Below are 22600 nucleotides of genomic sequence, written 5' to 3' on the forward strand. Positions count from 1 at the left end.
TTTTTCGCGCTGTTATTTTCAAAATGTATCACCAACTCGCCCGCCTAGCTATTGCGTATCAGGTGAGCCTTTAAGACATCTCTGATCTGTCTAAAAATTTGACGCGCTTTTAGTGCAGAGAGAGTAATGCAATTTTAACACTGTAACGTTAAAGGCCCCAGTAAACAGAAAATCCGTTATCCGCGTTGTAGGCGTCATCTTCAGCGTTATCGGCGCTGTGAGCGAGAAGTCAAGAGTATTGCTTTGGCAGGTTGTCCCCAGAGAGCACCCTAGGATGCAGGTGAGCCACCTAAGCCACGTGATTTTGCGGCGCCATGATAGCCTGCCCACCGGATTGTGAGCAAGTTGCCTGCCGTGGCAGGTGGCACTTAATTAATAATTGGTTGCTTGGGAAGAGAAACCTGGGCTCCACATGTAGGGCCCACCGCTAGGAGCACCTGCCATCGCAGGGCAGTGGCGCATCGCTTAACCGCTCTGAGACTGCACCAGGAGGGGTATGAGGACTCCCAGGGATCATTGAATGTAAAGTAGAAAATTACCTTCGGCATATATGGGAATTTACCTACTACATTATCGCATAATACCCTTAAGGCAGAAGTAAGCATCTCCTCGAATGTTTTTTCGAATAATTTGGGAAAGAAAATATTATTATCAGTTGAGCACGTGCGCACTTTGCGAGCGGGCGCAAAACAGCGCGCGAGGAAAAAAATTCTAAGCGTGCAAGAGTTCGGCAGATCGTTTCGATTTCTTTTTTTTTACAGTGCGTGGATACTTCAAGTAATAATGTAGAATTAGATGAGCTTCTCTCAGATCATGAATAATGAAAGGGTAAGGAAGCAGCTCCGCAACACTTCCGCCAAGCCTTTGGATTCCGCCAAAAAAAATGCGACATGCAGAAAATGGGGAAGGTGGCAGTGAGAACCTTTGCGGATGCCTTGTGGGCAGCTGCTCGTTGGACATGAACGACGTGGTCATCTATTTTTTTTTTTTTTGGCACCAGCCTCAGGAGTAGGAATAAATATCGGCGATTAGTAGGCATATACAGTGCTGCAGCCTGTGCCGAAGCCTGAAGCGGGACATAGCAAGACAGAGGTCCAAGCGGACATCGATCCATTTCATCCATTGCGTCCGTATTTGCTGCGCCTCCACCATCGCTTCCCACCGAGTACTATGCGTCCGTAGTTTTGACCTGAGAGCCCTCTGCACCAATCGCGTGGGTTATGTTATCAGGGGAATTGGAAATACTATCGGAGCTGGCATGTAAGATGCCTAAAGTGATTGCGAACGAGGGAAAATAAAAAAAAATGTTGACAAAACACCGGAAGGCAGCGTTCAATCTTTCCCTGCCCTGCAACCTCGAATGTGGAACTGCATGGTGAGGTGCTTTCCTGAAATTTCTATGAGTCGAGTGGAACAGAAGTACACCTAGCTCCGGACTGCATACTCTTTCACTTAGCTAGTTGAGCCTAACGCGACGGAGCAAAATATCGTTAAGAAACGGAGTTAAAATTGTCGGAAGTAGCATAAGTGCTTTCTGCTTAGGACTAAAACCGCCAGAACTCGCGTGGACGGGTTTTACAAATTTTCTGTTTTTTTTTTCTCTGTCTTCTCTGTGTAGCCACTGACCTTTGCCCATTACATTTCAAAGTAACAGTTTCAGGGGAAGTACGGTCAAAGTTAATGGATGTATACGTTCTAACAGCGCCTCCGGAATTCTATTTTCACTTACGAGCAGAGGGGGCTTCTGCTTGAAGCTCTTTTTAGAAAGGCAGTGGCTAGAAGCGGCGCGAAACTGACCTCCCCTCCCCTCCTCCTCAACCCTGTCCAGAACTGAAGGAGGAAACTGGACCTTCTCCCCAAATTACTACCACTGCTTTTCTATTGCGTGTAGAAACACTTTCTGAATGGTACGACTAAACAGCGGTGACGGACGGGACGCAAAAAGGAGAGACAGACACATGCGCTGAACTAACAACCAAATGGTTTATTGCGAAAGAGGGGTGCAATATAAAGCATAGAAGGGAAGAAAATGCGAAACGAACATGACATGACATACACACGGGAAATCATCGCTGATTAAGAAAGGCGATCTCCTGTGGGAATAAAGCCACCGACGGTTGGCTTGCGCATGAGTTGCCTAATGCGTGAATGTGAAAAGCCTCCGATATAGGGAAGCGCACCTGAAGTTTGCTCCCACTGCACCAGCGCTACTTCTCCCCTGCCGGTCATTTTGGCGTTTCTGTCCGGGCACGTCGCCGGCGAAGCGCATTGAGCCAGCAGCCTGTCGAAGCAGCGCGTGCTGCTCGCGCGGCTGGCACTCTCTCTTTCATTGTGAGCACGCGCCGTCCTGCTCGCGGGCGCACAAAAGAGGTGTTGCCGCTCGCTGTGAGTCATGGTTGGAATTCCGCGACGTTCTAAGAGTGGAGAAACTTGTTATGTCAGGCGTTGTCTCAGTAGTTCTCTGAACATCAACAGCCAAGGACTGCCCGTGGAATTCTACAGATTTCCTGGACATGTCCTACATTCTTGGGAAAAAAATTAATATTAGAAAATTGTAACGCACAGTAATGGAAATATTGAAGATAATGGTCCACTCTTTCTCTGTGTAGCAAAATCTTAAAAAAATTTTCATTGGTCGTATCGAGCAGTTGACGATAGGAAAAACGTTAATACGAAAAAAAAAAATGCAAGCCTATCGATGAGAGATTGCTGTAGTCAAATTTTTTAGTATATGAAAAAAAAAATGCGTTCATACACTCTTTTCTATTTAAAAGTGTTTGTGTGGAATTGTTGGGTATGAAATGGATGAGAACGAGAAACGGCAGGCCTCGATAACTGCTGTGGGCAGGGTGAAGTAAGCGTTTTTCTGTTGCTAAACACGTTTGGTATGTTCGACGCGTAATATTCTGAGCAGTATTTGCTGTAATTCACTAAGAATGCAGTGTTTAGTAAAGTTCGCGCTACCGAAACTCAATTTTGTTGCCATTTTTTATTTTGGAGGCTGACAACAACAGCTAGCGGCGTTATGCAGACGCGTGTGAGGCAAGGTCAGTGATCGCCTCAATGTTCCGACTTGTGACGCCTGGCTCAATTTTCGAAGTTGCTTTGCATGTAAAAAATTTCTAAAAATAAAAATAATCAAAATGTTTGCTTGCTTAGGAATGAGCGTTTGCATATGAGCGATGGCTCTGCAAATAAATTGTTTTGGGGATGCGCGTGCGCTGTAATCGGCATTCAAATAAATATACCAACCGCTTATCTCCGTTGTAGCGATTGACCAAACTAGATCATTTTTTCTCTTAGCCGTATATAGCAAGCAGCTGGTAGGCTCATTTCGTGCGTGTTTTCGTTTTTCTCTTCAGCCTCGCGTGTCGCGTTAAGGCCACTTTATTTTAAGTTAAAATAAAAATTATTTCCATTATTATTCAGCGAAACACGTAACAAAATCCTTATTATTTGGCCAACAATCCTGCATGCACCGAACTGCTCAGCCACCCAACGAAATTAAGTATCTTGCGAAGATGGCTGTGCCAAAATTTACCTCGAATTCCATGTCTTAAATGATCTAGTCATTTACTTGCGATACACATTTCGCCGTTGCGGTAACGGCTTTTTCGTCAACGATCTGCTTCACGGACTGGGCCTGATCCACTAGCAGTTCTTTTTTTCAAGTTTGCGCGGCGAAAAAAAAATTCACTGTCCACTATTTCTTTTAACCTACATCTCAGAGCGTACTGCCGCGACAGAAAGAAATGCGAACAGCGCGGTGCCTAGGCGCTCCGCTGTTGGAATTTATTTTCGTCAAGCTTATACTTGGCTCGCAACACAAATACGCTAGCGACATCCGTGATACAATAATGTACCACTCTAGCGTCTTTTTGTTACTACCGAGATAAAAACGCATAGAAGATAAATTGCGACTGCGCAGCGCGTGGGCTCCGTGCTGTTCGCATTTCTTTCTAGCGCCCCTGTAGATTTTGCTAATCCTCTCAAGCTCGTCGGCGTTCAAGCACGAGGGGAAAAGGCCAAAAAAGCTCGCGACTGCACAAAGAGATTTGCAGGCTGGCCAACACGTGCAAAGTACGTGCAGAACTGGCTTTTTTTCAGGAGAAAGCGCGCTGCTCGCGCAGCTACTCAATGGGAGCGGTGACCCGTTTGCCCGGTCAAAAATGCGGAGTCGGTCGGAGAGGGCGCATTTCAGTGGCGTCCTCAGCGCCCCCCTGCGATGCTGCGGTCTCCTATCAGGCGCGAGGTGTGATATCTATACTTGGCGAGGATAGTCGTTTTGATCAGAAACACTTCACATTCATTGCAATCTGCGGAATGAATGACCTTGTTATTTCGGCGTGACTGGTTATCAATGTTTTTCGCGTGTTCCCGTCACGCCGAAATAACATGGTCATTCATTCCGCAGATTGCAATCAATGCGAAGCCTTTCTGATCGAAACGACTATCCTCGCCAAGTATAGAGGTCACAACTCGCGCCTTGTATCGGAGGCTTTTCACATTCACGCATTAGGTAAGGTAACTCATGCGCAAGCCAACCGTCGGTGGCTCTATTCCCACAGGAGATCGCCTTTCTTAATCAGTGATGATTTCCCGTGTGTATGTCATGTCATGTTCGTCGTGCATTTTCTTCCCTTCTATGCTTTATATTGCGCCTCTCTTTCGCAATAAGCCATTTCGTTTCTTCTTCTTCCGTTCTGTCCCGTCCCGTCCCTTGTGTAATGCTCTTGAAGAGGGGTCTTTAAAGAAATAAAATTGATTGATTGATTGATTGATTGATTAATTGATTAATTGATTGGTCCGTCAGCGCTGTTTAGTCGTACCATTCAACATGAACCAACCGGCCCAACTCAGCCCTCTCCTTAGAAACACTTGCCTCCTGAACAGTACAAAACGGGGGCGAGACTCTCTTCTAGCTCACTTTTAGCGAGGAGGGACGGCATGCCTACTTCGCGGAGCTAAAGTACCATACTCAGCCGCGTTACCTGAAATGCCAGCTGCGTTTTATTTGTTACAAAGTATTACGAAGCCTAAGAGTCTTCGGGGAGGCAGCCTTCAAAGGGAAATTTTTCAAAACATGAACGATGGAGGAGGAAATGGGGGGGGGGGGGGGGGGCAAAAATTAAGTTTTCCTAAATAGATATTCACTCGTGCTTCAGCGAGACTGTAGTCGCTCAAAGTTAGGGGCACAGCGTCTTCAATGCGGGCAAGATCTCAGACATATACTGGACCGACACACTTGCTGTTGACCGGAATCTCCAAGGTGTGTGCGCTCATATGAAAAGTATTGGCTGAGTGACTGCCTAATAACAAACATTACTTATTTTTAAATTAGTTTGAATGAACGTAACTGGACTGCTATTCCCATTCTTCAAGCATAAGGTGATCTCCTATTTAGCTCGATTTCTCGCCGGTCGCAGTTAAAAGTTAATACTTTAACTTTTACTTTACTTTTTTACTTTAAAAGGTAAAATTAACTATGGAGAGAAGCTCTCCATTTTTTTTCTAAGCATGGAGGCAGGCGCACATTCTCACAGTTTAAAGCAACAAAAATGAACAATGCACGTGGGCGGAGCATGGCGCAGCCCTGTGAGTAGCAGCACTGTAAGAGACGGAGGGAATGTCGAGAAGCGGATGGGAATGAAAGAGGGCGAAACAGGAAACAAAGATAAAGATCAGCGATAATTTCTAGAATATGACATGCGCCTTGCATAATAGATGCGTGCAGGCAAGCACATGATGATTTCAGCTGCAAAAGGGCGCAGTAAATACACAACCCTAATCACCGCACAGAAGGGCTGGATATCCGACGTGGTTACTGTAGTATGCTGGGAATCCTTACGTGTCGTTCTTCAGCGCCACTGTGCGCTTGATACAGATGGCAGAACGGACGATGGTTGCGCTACCTTCCCTCTTATTTAAGATCTTTTGTTTTCTGATTTCAAAAATCGTTGGCCGTTTAGCGTTTCTAAGCACGAGATATAGTTCCAAACGGCAGTTTTTTGAAGGTGAACACCACCGCCACGCACCGGAACGCGCGATTGAAATGTCCACTGAACCAGGCAGCTAGGTCACGCGTTTTGAACTTTTTCATCGTAAATGCCTATTTACCAAATGCACGCCGGCGGCCTATCTTCCAGTGCCGAGTTTCTACAGCAATTTTGTCAACACCAAAGCGTATTGCTGTAATGTCATGTTTCTGCCACGGCGTTGTCCGCGCCAACGCATGCAGCGCACATCTTTCTGTCACTACCGCCACGAAGCTGAAAACACAAATATTAGTTTGATAGTAGGAATACTTGATGAAGAGTACGATGTGTAATCCTTAGCGCGACAGTGTGTTGCAGTTTAACACGAAGCGTGTTCGGCTGCTGATATTACCACTTTCGGAAACCCCGGGGTGTGACATCCTCTCAGGGAAGTTTTATAAGACATTTAAATCTATGTAACCCGCAGTCCTAGTCCAAATTTTTGAGCAGAGTATTGATGTTGGATTTTTTACCCACGCATTTACCAAAACTCATATTGTCTTAATACCAAAAACTGACGACAAGAAAAAATAGCCGTTTATATGGCTACAGACCTATCACGCTTTCTAATTTTGATTATAAGATCTTCGCTAAAGTCCTCTCTAATCGGCTACAGCTTGCAATGGATACTTTTATTGAACCTCATCAAACATGTGGCTTCAGGGGTCGGTCAATACAATCTTAACTACATATAGCGCGCACAGTGATGCAGTACTACTGTGACGCTCAGGAACAATTAGCACTGCTGCAAATTAACATGGCAAGGGCGTTCGATCAGGTGTCTCATTCATTTCTTTCTTTTCTTCTAAAACACGTCAATCTTGGTTCAGTGCTTTCTACTGGGATACGCCTTTATTACAAAAACTTTTGAACGCTCTTGATTGTTAATGGCTGTCTCACACAAACAGTCCAAAATCAGTCCTCTGTGAAACAGGGTTGCCTGCTGTCGCCGCTTCTGTTCGCATTTTACTTGGAGCCACTTTGTCTACGTGTTATAAAGAATGCAGCTGTCAATTGTTTCCGTACTATGAATCACAACCTGAAGGTGTTATACTATTCGGATGGCCTCGAGCTTTTCTGTTCTGATAAGCCAAGCATCAATGAGGTTATTCGTTTAACGGAAGACTTCGGTTCAGTGTCAGGAGCCCGACTTGATCATCCTAGGCTATCGCAGCAGGCGAGCACACCTCGTTTAAACTGCACCGCACTCTCGCGCTGTGCATTGCACATTGTCTTCTTCATGAAGCAATAGTACAATCAAAGTAATATTCGGATTTGTGGTATGGGGTGGCATGCGCTGGCGTAGACAACGTTGTGGCAGAAAGAGACACGGCACTAGAGCAATACGTGTTGGCGTTGAGAATATTCCTGCACAAACGCAGCGCTGGAGCATAGGCCGCCGGCGTGCATTGGGTAAATTTCAACTGACGATGAAAAAGTTGAATACGTGCACAACTGGTTCTCTGGTTCTTTCTCATGATCAATATATCTCTGGAATGAAAGCTTTCTGAAACGTGGAATATTTAGCCCCGTTCTCTATTTCAGTCACCGATCTGTCAGCATTTGTTTAACCTATTTCAATTACACATCTGAGATCCTTTCATTTATTTCCTAATTGCTATTATTATCATGATTATTTTATTTTTCCCCACCACTATTTTCTTGTTTAACATTTTGTACACCTATCAGTTGCCGCCTGTGCCCCGCAGTGGGTATGCGCCATTTTCTAGAGGACAACAACAACAACAACAACAACGGGCACATCACTGGCGCTTTTATGTGCGTGGTGGTGGTGGTGCCATCTGCAAAAAAACTGTGCTTCCGCACAATGTTTTCTGTTCAGAGTGAGAGAGAGATAGAGAGAGAGAGAAAAAACAATTTTAATGAGGGGCAAAGGAGGAGAGGTCGGCCGGTGGTAACATGGCCCTGGCCTGCTAATCCACACTGGGGAAAGGGAAGGGAAGAAAGGGAAAGGGTGAATGAAGGTTGATGATGGCATAATACAAAGAGTTTCATGGCTGATGTCCACACACACATACACACACTGGCTGGCACTCTCATCGCGGTGAGTATACGCACGTGAAACTCATGTCTTTAATACACACACCGATACATTTCATTAACACATACTGGAGTAGGGGCTCTATGAAAACACAAATGTAAACCGTGTAAACTGCGCAAACCGTAGGTAGTGCACAGGCGGTCACAGACGGGTATCCTGGCCTGTTTCACATAAAAGTTTGAGCACAGCCTTCGTCGCACACCACCAAGCAGCACGTTTCGCCCTGGCGCCTAGAAGAGTTTCTTCAGAGAGAGGGCGAGAGTCTAATTGTCTCATGGTCGCTTCCAATGTTCTCCTCTCATCAGTGTAGTTCGGGCGCTCGCAAAGAACTTGTCAAATAGTGTCTGGAGTGTGGCACTGCACGCAGTTTGGGTGAGTTTCTATTCCGATCTTGTGAAGGTAGTGTTTGGTGTAGGCAACGCCAAGCCGTAACCCGTGGAATATAGTCCCCTGGCAGATGCAGATGAAAATCGTGAGCCGCGATGAGGTCCTGTTGATGGCTCGAATCGTTGCAGTACAACTGCATTGCGGCTTGCATTAAATGCGCCATCAAGGCTCCAATGTCAGATCTGGAAAAGGCTATTTCAAAGAAGGCACCAACATGATGTGCCAGACGAGCCTCGACAAAGAAACGCTAAACAGCCAACCACTCTTTTTTCTTGTTCAGCTTGGACGAAAGACGTTGTTTAAGCCCACTGGCGTCTTAAAAATAAACCGACCAAATGGATCTTTGGAATTTCGGCTCAGGGGTTTCTCAGGGCTTATTCGGCGTCGCACACAACTTCAAGCCTTACTCCACCTTTGAATCTCCGCGGCATTGTAACCTGTGCTCCTGACCGAAATAAAAATTAGTTTAAATTAACGGCGCCTATGCATTTTGTGCGTCTCGCCAATATCGTTGAGCACAGCTGAAGCCGTGAAGCCGAACTCAGTCTTATGAGTGTTGTAACTGTACGCCGCCAGCATCGCAGTACCTTACGGCAGGGCATCTGATTCCGTCCTGCCGTTTTCACTCCCAGACCAGCGCGTGCACTTGCAGCTAAATTTCATAGCTATTGTTACCATGGCGTTAATAGAAGTATTTGAGGCCCCAGTGGGCGCTGGTGTTTCAGGCTGGCGGATTTTTATTGGCCGACACGACTGGCAACTCTGGTGATGCTAATGACATTAGACCATCCCTTAAGCTCTGCGTCATAGTGCTTCAAAATTTAAAGAGGCGGTATCTTCAATCGGCGCCAACCGCGTGTAAGCACCACTTCTACTCTGATCAAGGCTTGTCTCCTGAAAATATCAATGAGGAATTATCTCTGAAATGTAGCCCGTGTCTTATTTGTTGCAGGTGCAGGTTTAACAGTTCTTCCGTTTAAGTAAGAAAAGTTGTATTCGTGCACACGCGAGTGCATTAGATATTCATAGTTACCCTAAGCTCATCGAAGCAGTGATAACGTTGAACATGAATCACTTGGTGATTGCTCATAGTTGAGTGTTTCATTTACAGCCTTACTACACCAACGCTAGGTTTCACGTTGCATTTCCTGATTACAGCCTTTATGTGAGCGTCCACCCTATCGAGTTCCCGGAAACGGCAAGATAACCGGCCTCGGTCCCATCACTATAAGACAGACAGCTTCTCCTCGCACTGCATTGTCCAGCGAAGCATATACGTTCCCGGTCGAGGCTAGCTGTCGCCGCCATAGCCACTTTTTCTCGGTCGGTGTGCAGCTACAGCATGCCTGTCAAGTGTCCACGGGTACGTATACCCGTTGAATTTCATTGTGGAGATTAATAGCTTAAGCTTTAGAGTGGACAGAACGAGAGAGTTGCTGCTCTAGCACCTCTGCATAAAATGACACTAATAGCCATCCCTCAATAGTTTGCTCTAAACAGATGAGTGACGCCGAAAATAGACACCACCACTGTAAAAGGAACCGCTAGCTTAGCCACCAAGAGTGGACGCAGAGAGGGGTATTAAATTTATAAGCCTTCACAGCTTCTAGCGGCACTCGTGACCACGTCACGACCTGCTCAATGACGGGTCCTTGTTCGAAACCGCATCTTCTGCATGCATTGTTGTCTACAGGATTACATGCTTTACAGCATCTAGGCACAACGTGACAGCCCTTCTAGCAACCACTATAGAAAACAGCGGCGCTTGCGGTTAAGTTTCGCCATACTTCTCCCAGCGCAAACCAAGAGCGAGGGCTCCAGCTCCTGTTAACCCATTAGCGCCCTGCCTTCTTCTGAAAGTACAGTTACATTTCCATGACTACAACATCAAAGATGAATTTCTTTTTTTTTTCAAGTAGGCCATGCTTTTGTCATCAGAAGATCGGCCGACGCTTCTTAACTAAGAAAGCGCGTTTCCTCTCCTCAGTATGCCATTTTCCCGTGGTGAAACTTCAGGGTGCTTGTTTCCCACGAACTGCGCCGATAGTCGCTGGCTAATTATTTCCTCGCGGCCGCGTTAATTTACATATTACTCTAGATTCAAGTATAGAGCAGCACGAAAGATGAAAGCAAACAATGGATGCTTTGATTGCCGCGAACCTTTGGCTCTTTTTGCGCTATGATGAACTATTTACTGCTGTACTTTCTGTGGTATGCTGGGTCTTCTCGTGTGCACAACGGCGCCCATCTATTTCGGGTCATAGATCTTATGGTTCCTCGCAGTTTTGCGGAAAAAAACACTTCGTCTGCTCAGCGAGGTCTCACATAATGCGGTACTTGTCGCTAGCTATCCTGAATATGACGACGGTGTGATTTTAATTGGTTAAAATAAAGTTTTCGTTATAAGAACTGGACGTACCGCAGAGCAGACAGTTACTGTTATGCATTGCACATCTACTGTGGAATGTCCTTGAGTTCGGAAATGCAGCTTTTGGAAGCGCATGTTCTGCGATCTTTGCCTGAGGTAATTTGAACGCTTAGAGACAATTTCGTCTTTTTTGGCAATTTCTTTTCACTGTCAAGACATTCTTGTAACGCTCTGCCAGGGGGAATTTCGGGCTCCAGGAACCATTCGACAAAACGCGCTTAGGAAGTGTCCACTCGGCCCAGTGAAAGCAACGGAATAGAAGGAGCCAGGAAAAATTGGTTCTTGCTTTAATAGTGTAGGTTACGTGCTTTTTTTGAAGTCTTAGGACAACAGTGTAGCCACTATAGCCTGCAGCTATAACAACATTGAGCTCGCATATTTTGTGAAGTGGTAGTTACCTATAGACCATGAAAAACGGTACTTTTGTAAGCCAAAAAACCTTTCCTTTTACAATAGTAGTATGACAGGTGACGACCGTTCGGATCAAGCCGTCAGGTTGTCCTACATCGCATTAGGGGCAAAAAGAGGGGGTGGCTGTTGACACGAAAGCTCAACTTTGCAATTGTGCACGCCTGAACAATTAACCAGCCAGATTGCTAAAGACGAGCCTGCTATTTTTACTTTGGTACATGCGTCACTCCTCATTACCTGCGCCTTGACATGCAGCAACCAGCGGTTCGAAGACACTTTGGCTCAATCGTATCTGATGCTGCTTTGAAAAGGAGAAAACTTCCCGCGCAAATTAGAATAATTGCGCTGCCACTATAGCCAAATAAGGATTCGTGAGGGCCTGCAAGAAGTGTTATATCACCCTACGTAAAAATTACAGGCATATTAACAAAATTCACACCACCAAGTGGGAGTGGAGCGAAGTCGCAAGCCATATGTGCTATGGGGAGGACCCAGCGTACTATAAAAAGTACACGTGTGTAGCTTCGGAAGGAATGAAGCAATCGTGATGAAATTTCCTGATTTTCTTTATAAACGAGCATTATGTGCTAAAAATAAGGAAAATCCCTCTGTTAGATTTTTCTTTGTCCCTGATGGGTTAATTACGAACTATCTAGTAGAACACGGGTGTTTAATGAGACACTCCATCTCACACAGAACTCAGTTCATTTTTTGAAGAGCTAAATTATTTTACAAAGTACCGTTAGTTGCGCCAAGCCATAGTGGCAGGTAATAATTAGGTCAGAACAAATGTGCGCTGCTGTTCACGCACTCCTAAAGCAAAACGGCTTGATGAGGACCAGAGGCAGAAAGTCAGAGTTGAAGACTATTTTGTTAATATTTTGATTGCAGCTCTGCTTTTCAAGCGCGCGCTACTGCAGCAGTGTATATGAAGGCGTTCAAATACCTGGCTCAGGTGGCTGAGGGGCTACTGTGCTCTGCTGGTCAGTACGCGACCATGTATTTGTATGTGTATTCAACAGTACCATGGACTTGAATGAGTACTATGTGGGAGTTATGCCAGTAACAAAATATGAGAAAAGAAGAAATTATCAAACAAAGATATCAGGCATTTTATCTCAGCAAAACGAAACAACTTCTTATTGCAAAGAGCAACGGCCAAGGAGCAAGCACTTCTAGTTTTTTCGCCTTCATGATATGTTGTTCCAGCTTGTTTCAGTCGCACTATGTTGTTAAGAAATCGAACCCTCATACTACATTGCTGTATTATAATTCTATAATGCTTACTGCACCTTCCACGCGTACGTGGATTCAATATTGTCTTTTAGTTTACTTGCCGAAGTTGAGTAGGTCACGTTTCTGTGGACGTGGAGGAATTTACCCCCTGCCTCCTTTTCTACGTCCAAGATCGGCAAGCTGGCTGTATCGTATAATGGGGAAAAGTCATTAGTGTTTTTTGCGCGTGCAGACAATGAACCCCAGCGCCCGTCCTTGCAACGTTTCCTCAAGGTTTCATGCTAGGCATTTGGTATATATGGGTCTTGTACTTCACAGTCATGTCTAGTACTCCGGACTAACATTTTGTGCTTGCCCATTTGGCCCTTGATCTCTTGTCGTATCATCGCTTCAAATATCCATGTTTTTATTTTGATTGGTGGCTAGGTTAGGTGCGATGAGATGAAAGAGAGATGCAAACAACTCCCCTGTGTTAAAAATTCGAAGCACAGAAACGTGCCCGGTTACTCTAAATTAAACCGAATTTCTTGACAGCGGAGCTGCTTAACACGCGAGTTCAGCATTAGCGCATGAGTAGGAGAAGATTAAAAGGACGGAAATGTTCGATACTTGCACTACGCCGGAAGGGAAGGAAAGATGGGGGTGATGGAGCGCAAAGAGAACTCGTCTAAAAGCGCAATTTTGATCGTTAAAATTTATTAGTTCTTTGAATACCTTCAAATCGAAAATGTTATCGCGCCTTCAGCGTTTATTTTTTTGTTACAAAATATGAAAAATATTTTTCTCCTCGGCCTCCACAACGATAAAGCAACTGACGTATTCTGAAATTGTAATCATACTCCACATGTGATGCACCACAACTCGAAGCACTAAGGGAGTTTTGCCCAGACAATGCAGATCGGGCTTAACAATGCAATGTCTTTACCTCCCGTAAGCGAAAACAGGACGACGACCCGAATGTGGGTGGGACCATAACAGACATCGTGTATGCTATCAGATAAACCGTTGGCCGGCCGGATGGCGCGAGCCGGAGCTCTTTCACTACGTCGTACGACAACACCAGTTTACGCTAAAACAATCCCTGCTTTGCGCGACGATTTGCTACGGGGCTGGTGTAGCCGACCTTCCTGTTAGAAACCTGTGCCTTCTGTCCCTTTATCAGTCGTTTTTTTTTTCACCTTACGGCATTCCGGCTGTTCGGTAAAAGAAAGTAAAAGCTGTCCCAACGGCGAGCCGATACTCTCGTTGGTTTCGCGTGCAATCGACAGACAATGCCTGGGCGGTTAGGAACAATGGCTAGTTCTTAGGCGCGTAGACGACGATGTCATATCAGTTTTTACGCAATGAAAATTCGTTCTCTAAGCCATGCATCGCGAGAAACTGTGTCGCTTTTTTCCGCAAAAGTCCCAAGCGCTGCGCACGAGGAGCGCAGTATGTTTAGTGCAGACAAGTCAGCTGGGCACATGTTGCAAGGCCTTAAACGCCCATTTCAGAAAACGTGCGCTTTTACTACCACGCCACGCACTCTCCTTTGCTTCTCCGCCCTGGAAAACGGCGGCCGCTTAATTTCCATTCATTATGCTACAAATCAGCGACAAATCAGTATTTATTTAATTGCAATGTCTGCAGCGCCCTCAAGGCATAGTTGCAGAAACGGAAGACATTGGGGCGGGGGGGGGGGGGGGGGAGTTTACAAACACAAGTCCCGAAAACAACATGAACTAGCCGTTCATATTGGATAACAATCAGTTAATGTCACAGAAAAGAAAAATAAAGAAAAACAGAGGAACCGAGAGAGAATGTACCTATTCCAACATAGTGACTGTGCACACAAGGAAGAAAAAAGATAAAAAAACAAACGAAAGAGCAAAGAGCACCAGCGCTACATCCATCCCAATCATTGCGTGAAAGCTACCACACAACGTACGTATAAAGCCCGCTTTAACCAAAGCGCGAGCCTACCATCGTGGCCTTGTGGTAGGGTGTCTATCTCGCAACCTAAGGCTCATGTGCTCGATTCCTGACTAATATCCACAATATTCATTTAAGTGTAATTCTGTTCCTTTACATATCTGCATGTTCATTTGTAATAGTGACGTTTTAATCATTTCGCGACCTTCTGATCACCAGTTTTAAACGTCATATTATCAAATCCACCGCTCCAGTAGTCACCTAACCGCCTTTCAGACCAATACAGATTTTCGTTCGCATCAATGACAACCGCTGCAACGCCCACGCCAGATTTTCCGCTTAACGGGACCGACTACGCTGTCGCGTTAAAAGCTCGTAAACTTTCTGAAATTCTTCTGTAAAAACCTTGACATTCTTGTAGCCTACCGATACGTATTCGACCGGCTTTTTCTATGTGACTGCAGTGAGTAAATAAACACTGAAACACTTATAATCTTCAATTTTCTTTACAGAATCTTGTTGTTTAAAGGCTACAGGTGTCCACGAAGGTTTTCGGAACGCCGAAATCACAAGAAGCCTAAATTTCCTCGCCACGCAGGGACTCAGCCAGGTATTAAGAAAGCGTGTTGTGCTGTTCACGAAGGAAACCACGGAGTTCATCCATCAGTTCGTGCATGCGTTCCGAAAGTGCGCAGAAAATAAGTTTTGTTGTAATTTTCTTGCTCCGAAAACTTTTGTGGGCACCTGTACACAGACAACGAAGGAATGTCTGGACGTAAAGGGCACGTAGCAACTTTTTTCGGCGTTAAAAACGCCTCATTTCTCGCACCAGCGTTGAATGCGGTCTAAGTTTTGCTGGTGGTAATATGGCATAAAGTGGCATGTAGGGCATGCCACACAGCAAACGGGCATCGAGTTGGGCATCGTAAGCACTGAAACACTTCACCAGCGGATGTTACGTTTGTACCGTCCTTTTTTGCGCACCTCACGCCCATTTTAGGACCTATGCGGAGAAAGGATCAGATGTTCAGGATGAGGATTTGTGTGGAAAAAAAATCAGATCAAAAAGTTTTTGTAGGTTGGTTTGTGCGAGTGTGCGTGCGTGCGTTCGTGCGTGCGAGCGCAACGGATTTGCAGTTCAAGTCGGAGCTTGGGACAGAGAAGGTAAACTCCACAAACGCGCTTTTTTTTTTGCACCCCGTCAGTGCAGCCTTAGAAGATAGAATTTCCACATATTTCCTTAAAGAGTGAAGTAAAGATCCACAAACCTAGGATACGTGAGTATGGGGCAACGAGAGCAGCAAGTCTTCTAGGAACGATGCTTGGAACGATGCAGGACGATGCTCCTGGGTACGACTGAAGTAGCACTGAGCAAGACGAAAAACATTTCTGGATTATCATGCTTATGAACAACATGTGGTAGCAAATTGCAAGGTATCTGCTGAATGCACTGCAGTGCACCTCCACTTGAAGGCAATTAATTCTGTGGCAGCGATCGCTTTTGCTAACACTTATTCATGATCGCTTAACTGTTACAGACCTTCGCGGAAGACCGCTACTCAGGGCTTTGCTCTTTTTTTCGAATACACGGGAGTAGCAGTAGCAGTTCTTTTATAAAAAAACTCGAAGGAAATTGTCGCCGACACCGCAGCTGTCTCATATGACAGTGGGCCCCTTCATCCTGCATCTGAAAAAGTAGAAGCCAGCACAGCTACGTGTTACTATGTATTGAATTATTCAAAGCATAGATCATGTAAACAATAGGTGAGAAGGAAGTAGCAACACAGTGGTGGCGGCGACAGCAAGCTCCATCGCGCCCTACAAAGGGCATCCTCTCCTGCAAGAGGGTGGTACACAGAAGCACCCGATGTCAGAATCCCTGCGTCACGGGGCCCGTGTTCAACAGAGTTCAGAAGTTCCCGAGACAATTGCCCGTCTTCGTTGCCTCAGGCACACAACGTGCTGCTCCACTCTCGGGATTTTTTCATTCTTCAGTCGCCTGTTTGCAGTACAGCTCTCCCGCTAGCCAACCGTTTGGGGATACTTGTCGTCCAAATAAGCCATTACCCTCTTTAGTGTTGTCGCCTCTAAGTACTTTCAGACCGGCCTCCACACCCCTGGTGGTATCTCACTTGAACGTCTTCTGGATAATGTCATTATTTTGTTTTTCTTTCTCTCAGAGTACGTTGTTGTAATTGTAATGGTGATAACAGAACTGCTTTATTTATCAACGTTTGTTTGGTGAAACAGGTGTTCTCCGTGCGGGGCGATGGGGCAGAATAACACCCAGACTTTTCTTCTCCCTAGTTTATATTTTGTTCATCGCCTCTTCCTCTGGTTTTACGCCCTCAGAGAACGGGAAACTTATGAATTGATGGCTGGATGATTATCGGTAGGACACACTGAGAATGGAAATTCCATACAGGGGTTTTTGGCATGGAGTTTCTGGTACGGGGTTTTTGAGCCGCAGGTAGTATAGCACGGGGTAAATGCTGCCAGGGCTCCCACGACGCGGCACCAATGGCACGGGGCTTTTGCGACGGGTTTGATCAATTGGGTGATCGTGCTGCAACCACGGATGCCAGCTTTGGCAATCGCACAGCGCAGTGTTTAGGAACAACAACAAAAAATATGGGGATTGGCACCAAGACGCTGCGTGAGTCAGGATGGGCATGCACACTTTTAGCCTCGTCTACATGGCGAGGCAAACTACAGGAACCATGCCAGGGACTTTTGAAGATAGCTTTCCTAATTTAAACATAGTATCGCCGTCCCTTTATAGGTCTCTATCGTATCGAATGCGCTCATTGTAAACGCTGTAGAGGTGCCCGCAAAAGTGCTCCAAGCACAGAAACCGCAAAAAGGCTTGCTTTCTTGGCAGCCTGTGCTTTCAGCCATAGAATGAAGGGCCTCAACGTAAGGCTGCGCACCGGCCGGCGAGTTTATTAAGCATTAGCTTTCTGTTCTTTTCGTCATTACCATTCTGCCAAACAACTTTTGAGGGTGTCTGTACAAGAAGCTCTGGAGAGATTCCAGAAAGAAACATCGAACGTCGTGCGTAGCCTCTTTTTTTCTGCGACGTTCAGAGGGTTTAGATGAATCGCCAGAATGGAGCGCATTTAAATCGAACTCTTTTCCGTATACATGAGCATGGAGGCGTGGGTCTACAAAATGAACCTGGAAAGCGTTATCAGAACTTTCCTAGTCTTCAAGAAGAAGCCATGCTTACTGCGGCCTCGTGCCCAGAGCGCGGCTGCGTAGCTTATGGTACTGAACTCAAATATGCGAGAGAAATTGATTCGGAGACAAGACATGAACACGGTGAGTAAGGAAACAAATCGGAGCTAGAAAAAATTACGAAGACCAACTCATGGGCGTATTTATCGGGGGAAGGGGGCAGCGGAAAAGGCATAGGGTCGTGGTGTCAAGGTATGAGGCAAATGTCGCGTATTACAGGTATTACGGGATGACACGTAGGATTTTATGCGGCTGCACAGTCGTCGACATTGCAGGCCAGCCCTGAAATAGCGCGCGCAACTTGCCACCCTTTGCGGAGCAGCGGTTGTGCAACGGCGGGTTATCGCCCAGCGATGGCGGCATCCACAAGGAGTGCAAACCGAAGCGATCAGAGGAAGCGGTTGCAGCACGATTGCCTGGAAGCCCAGCTTAAGTGAGAGGGTGAGGGTAGTGATATGGGTTGTGCTTTCCTTTGGCGTGTTTTATTTATTGGGGATTCCTGTGACCAGTGATCGTTCGATCGCGCCACCTTCGAGTGTGATGTCTATGTTGCATTTTCGTACCCATATAGCTACCTATTAGTAGCTACCTCCTACCTAGTAGGATGAATATTAACAATTCATTCATTCATTCATTCATTCATTCATTCATTCATTCATTCATCGCGTTCTCGTGTTCGTTACCATCCAATGCATTTTCTTCTGCTTTTTGTCGCCTTCTTTTGCAGTGTCGAGAGGTTTGTTAATTACTATGGCAGGATATTGAAACTCAGGGTTTGACGGAAACCTGTCTGGTCGGGAATGTTCATGGCGGGAGACGACTGAGCGCCGACCAATCTTGTTAAAATAAAATAGATTTCGGCCCCGCTACGGGGTCTTCTACACAATATTATGAACAAGGCCCCTGTACCGGGGCCGAAACGTATTTTCTTTGAACAAGATTGGTCGGCGCTCAATACTTTCCTGTTATGAGAGGACATTAGGAGATCCCTGGACATTGAATCCGGGGCTTCGCGCCAACTTATTATTTCAGAAGGGTAGAAATGCGGGCCAGCCGGTACATTGTAAAAGGAAAAAAAAAACCAGTCACAGAAGACGAGGGACAAGAGGAGTGTACACGCCACAACGACTGGACCAACAACTGATTATTATTTCACGTTTCGATGTTCCTTAGGCTTAACTCCCGCCGAATACAGCGCCTCGTCTGCATCCGACAGGTGTTTCATGCGATCGTCTGAGCTGTTACAGTGAGATGTGAGAAAAATGGAAGAAACTGGAAAAGCTGAAGGAGAATTTCCCACGCTCATTTCGGCTGTCGCAGAGGCGAGAAATTGCGGTGATTTGAGAAACAACCCAAATTTTATTCATTAATTACACTGCACATGTGGCGCCATGCTGCTGCGTTTCCTTCTTAAACCCGGAGATTTCGCTCAATGGAAAAAATGGTTTATTCGAGTGATGGTCTGCCATTATCTCAATAAATCAATGTGCTGCCGGCATATAGAATGCCTTCTTTTCTGATGCAACGACGAAGAAGTGAAGCTCTCTGGTCTGAGTTCGTAACCACCTATAAGGGCTGCATTGCGTAAGAAAAACAACTCTTTGTCTCAAAACATTGAAAAAGAAAAGAAGCTAAAACTTTCTTACAGTTTGTGGTACAACACACTCGCTGCCTCGGCGAGTCCGGCTCGCGACGGCGCAGCAGAGTACGATCGATGAGGATGAAAAACTGCGCCTCCATCGGCTTCCTACGATACACCGTGTCCACCAGGAATGATGCACTGGAGCCGAGGTGCTGCTATAAAACTCATGCGGAAAAATCTCGCAGGGTTTCTCTACACAGCCTCGATTTCTTCATTAAATTCTTGCCTATATCGATTGACCAGCGCGCTGGTATCATGAAGAAACTACCATTCCTGAAAAAGGAGCTTCTACAAGATCATCATCATCATCAGCCTGACTACGCCCACTGCAGGGCAAAGGCCTCTGTCATGTCTCTCCAATTAACCCTGTCCTTCGCCAGCCGCGGCCACCATATTCCCTCAAACTTCTTAATCTCATCCGCCCACCTAATTTTTTGCCGCCCCCCTGCTACACTTGCCTTCTCTTGGAATCCACTCCGTTACCCTTAAGGACCAGCGGTTATCTTGCCTTCGCATTACATGCCCTGCCCAAGCCCACTTCTTCTTCTTGATTTCCACTAGGATATAATTAACGCGCGTTTGTTCTCTCACCCACTCTGCCCGCTTCCGATCTCTTAACGTCACACCTGTCATTTTTCTTTCCATAGCTCGCTGCGTTGCCCTTGACTTAAGCTGAACCCTCTTTGTTAGCCTCCACGTTTCTGCCCCATAGGTGTGTACCGGTAAGATACACCTGTTGTATACTTTTCTCTTGAGGGATATTGGTAAACTGCCACTCATGATCTGAGATAACCTGCCATATGCGCTGCACCCCATTCTTATTCTTCTAGTTATTTCCCTCTCATGGTATGGATCAGCTATCACTACCTTACCTAAATAGACATATTATCTTACTGCTTCCAGCACCTGGCTACCAAGTGCGAACTGCTGTTCCCTTGCTAGGCTGTTTAACATTACTTTGGTTTTCTGCATGTTAATTTTTAGCCCTACCGTTCTGTTTTGCCTGTCTAATTCATTGATCTTGCTTTGGAGTTCATGTCCTGAGTTACTTAGCAAGGCAATGTCATCAGCAAATCGCAAATTACTTAGGTGTTCTCCATTAACTCTAATCCCCAACTGTTCCCATTTCAGGCCCCGGAATACCTCTTGTAAACAGGCAGTAAATAACATAGGCGAGATCGTATCTCCCTGCCTGACACCGTTCCTTATTAGAATTTTATTGCTGACTTTATGGAGAACTATGGTAGCTGTGCAGTTGTTATAAATATCTTCCAATATACAAGATTTTATTGAGATAGGAGGTGTCTCTCCTGCTGCGTACTCTACGCCTTCCTGTGCTTGCGCCAAAATGGTTGCACAAGATAGGTAGTGGTGAAAAACGAAATACAAGTATAGCCGCACCAGGCTGTTCCCAAGCCCATTGTAATGACTTCATGGTGCTTTGCTTTCAGACCTGTGATGATAGATCACACCGTGTTGGAATGCGCTCCAGCGATCACCGAAAATTTCACTTATCTTGCCAGTTGCGATCAGTTGAAGATGTGTTGCCTGCAGTCCTCTGACTACAGAGCACAGCGTCCTCCACTTGTCCCAGTCGTTTAGTTCACAGGCCAATTTCAATGACACCAGGCGCTTTGCATTCAGACCGCTGATGATAGACCACAATGTCATCCCCTTCAAGGCAGCGATCACGGAGTCTCTTATTTGAGAATAACAGTGCGATGACTTCAGGTGCAGCGCTCACAGAGAGCTCTGATGCAGCAGACCTGTTATTCTGCCATGCATCCACACGTTGCCATCCACTTCTTACTAGAGATGTCCATTATTTTCTCGACATATTTGCCAACGTTGCGAGCTTCAATCAAGAACGCGAAATGTGTTTCATTTTCAACGTCAAGTTTTTCCAGCAATAACTACGGCCTCCGATGCTGACCTGACATCAGCGTAGCCGAAGAAAGCCAAGTAATAAAATGGTACTTGGAGGAAAAAATCGGTGAAGTTTTCAATCCCCCTTTAAAGTTTCGCCGCATTGTAAACCTGTTACGTGACATTGCAAAATAAACGCCCGCGAAGCTGTGGCAAGCGTATAAGCTGTCAGCTTTAGTGGCAGACGTGTCTCTCCTGGTGCGCACTGTACGTCTTCCTCTGCTTGCGCAATTCAATATACGCTAGTCGATGAGACAGGTTCACTGCAACGAACGAGAGCTGGGCACCCAGCGCCTATGAACGCTGAGGAGTACGAGGTGCGGCATGATCTCTTCGCACTGCGTCACTGCGGCTGTGTAAACTTAGAGACGCGCACAAATGACGACACCATTGTTTCGAGTTATAAGCAACGACTGGTGTTTTTTGCCGTAAGGCTGCTCCTTGTCGAGCGAGTATAGGTTACATAGGTTGCCAGATTACAAGTCAGAAAAAGCTAGAATGAACAGTTTCTTTATACTCCCCCCGGAATGAGCTTCAGATCATTCGTGCGTAGTCTCCATGGGGTACAGCAACTGGATCGGTCTTCTTAGGATGGTCCCACCAGGTAGGCGCACCATGCAGGCTCTAGTGTACCCATCCCGTCTGACGAGCACATCAACCACTTTTCCGGTTTTCCATAGCTGCCTTGGCAGATGAGGCTGGTGAACTAGCACAAGAGTTCCTTTCTTCAAGGCACTAGATGAGCTTGGCACAGCAAAATGAGAGGAGCGAAGACCTGTGAGGTACTCTTTCTGCCACCGGCGCCAGAAGTGATCAGCTAAACTTTGATGATATCGCCAGCGACGAGTTAGTTGACCCGGTGTTGATGTCGTTGACTCTGTGCTACAGCCCGGGGGCAAGGACGTTAAACGTTTTCCCACGAGAAAATGGGATGGAGTGAGTGGCTCCGGCTCGTGAGCTTCTGCGGACACGTAGGTGAGGGGTCTTGAATTGATCACGGCCTCGATTTCGGTCAAGACTGTAGCGAGCTCCTCGAATGTGCAGAAGCTGTTACCAAAAACCTTCTTCAGAGAAGTCTTCACTGAACGAACCATTCGCTCCCAGAATCCGCCCCACCAGGCGGCTCTCTCAACGATAAACTTCCATTTTATCTGGTGGTCTAAGAAATAACTTCGGATCTCTGTGCCACGCAGCGTTGTCCACAGCCGTTTCAGGTCTCTCGAAGCGCGCTGAAACGTCTTAGCATTGTCCGAAAATATCACTCGACAGACTCCTCTTCTGGAAACGAACCTCTTGAATGCCATCAGAAAATTGGGCGTAGACAT

General features: G+C 46.0%; 1 protein-coding gene across 6 annotated transcripts in view; it reads left to right on the forward strand.

Moving 5' to 3' along the window:
- LOC149361179 (monocarboxylate transporter 12-like) overlaps positions 1 to 22600 on the forward strand; it is a 194183-nt gene that overhangs the window by 96890 nt on the left and 74693 nt on the right. The window contains exon 1 of one of the 6 annotated variants that reach the window (XM_089572611.1): positions 9812 to 9847. The exons of the other annotated variants lie outside the window; for them this stretch is intronic. Within the exon in view, the coding sequence (XP_089428737.1) occupies positions 9827 to 9847 (21 nt within the window). The 5' untranslated portion in view covers positions 9812 to 9826. Of the gene's footprint in view, positions 1 to 9811; positions 9848 to 22600 lie in introns of those variants that run through there. 6 annotated transcript variants of the gene reach the window in all.

The sequence above is a fragment of the Amblyomma mixtum genome, chromosome 2, assembly GCF_055824585.1.
Source record: "Amblyomma mixtum isolate Tamu chromosome 2, ASM5582458v1, whole genome shotgun sequence".
NCBI classification, from domain to species: Eukaryota; Metazoa; Arthropoda; class Arachnida; order Ixodida; family Ixodidae; genus Amblyomma; species Amblyomma mixtum.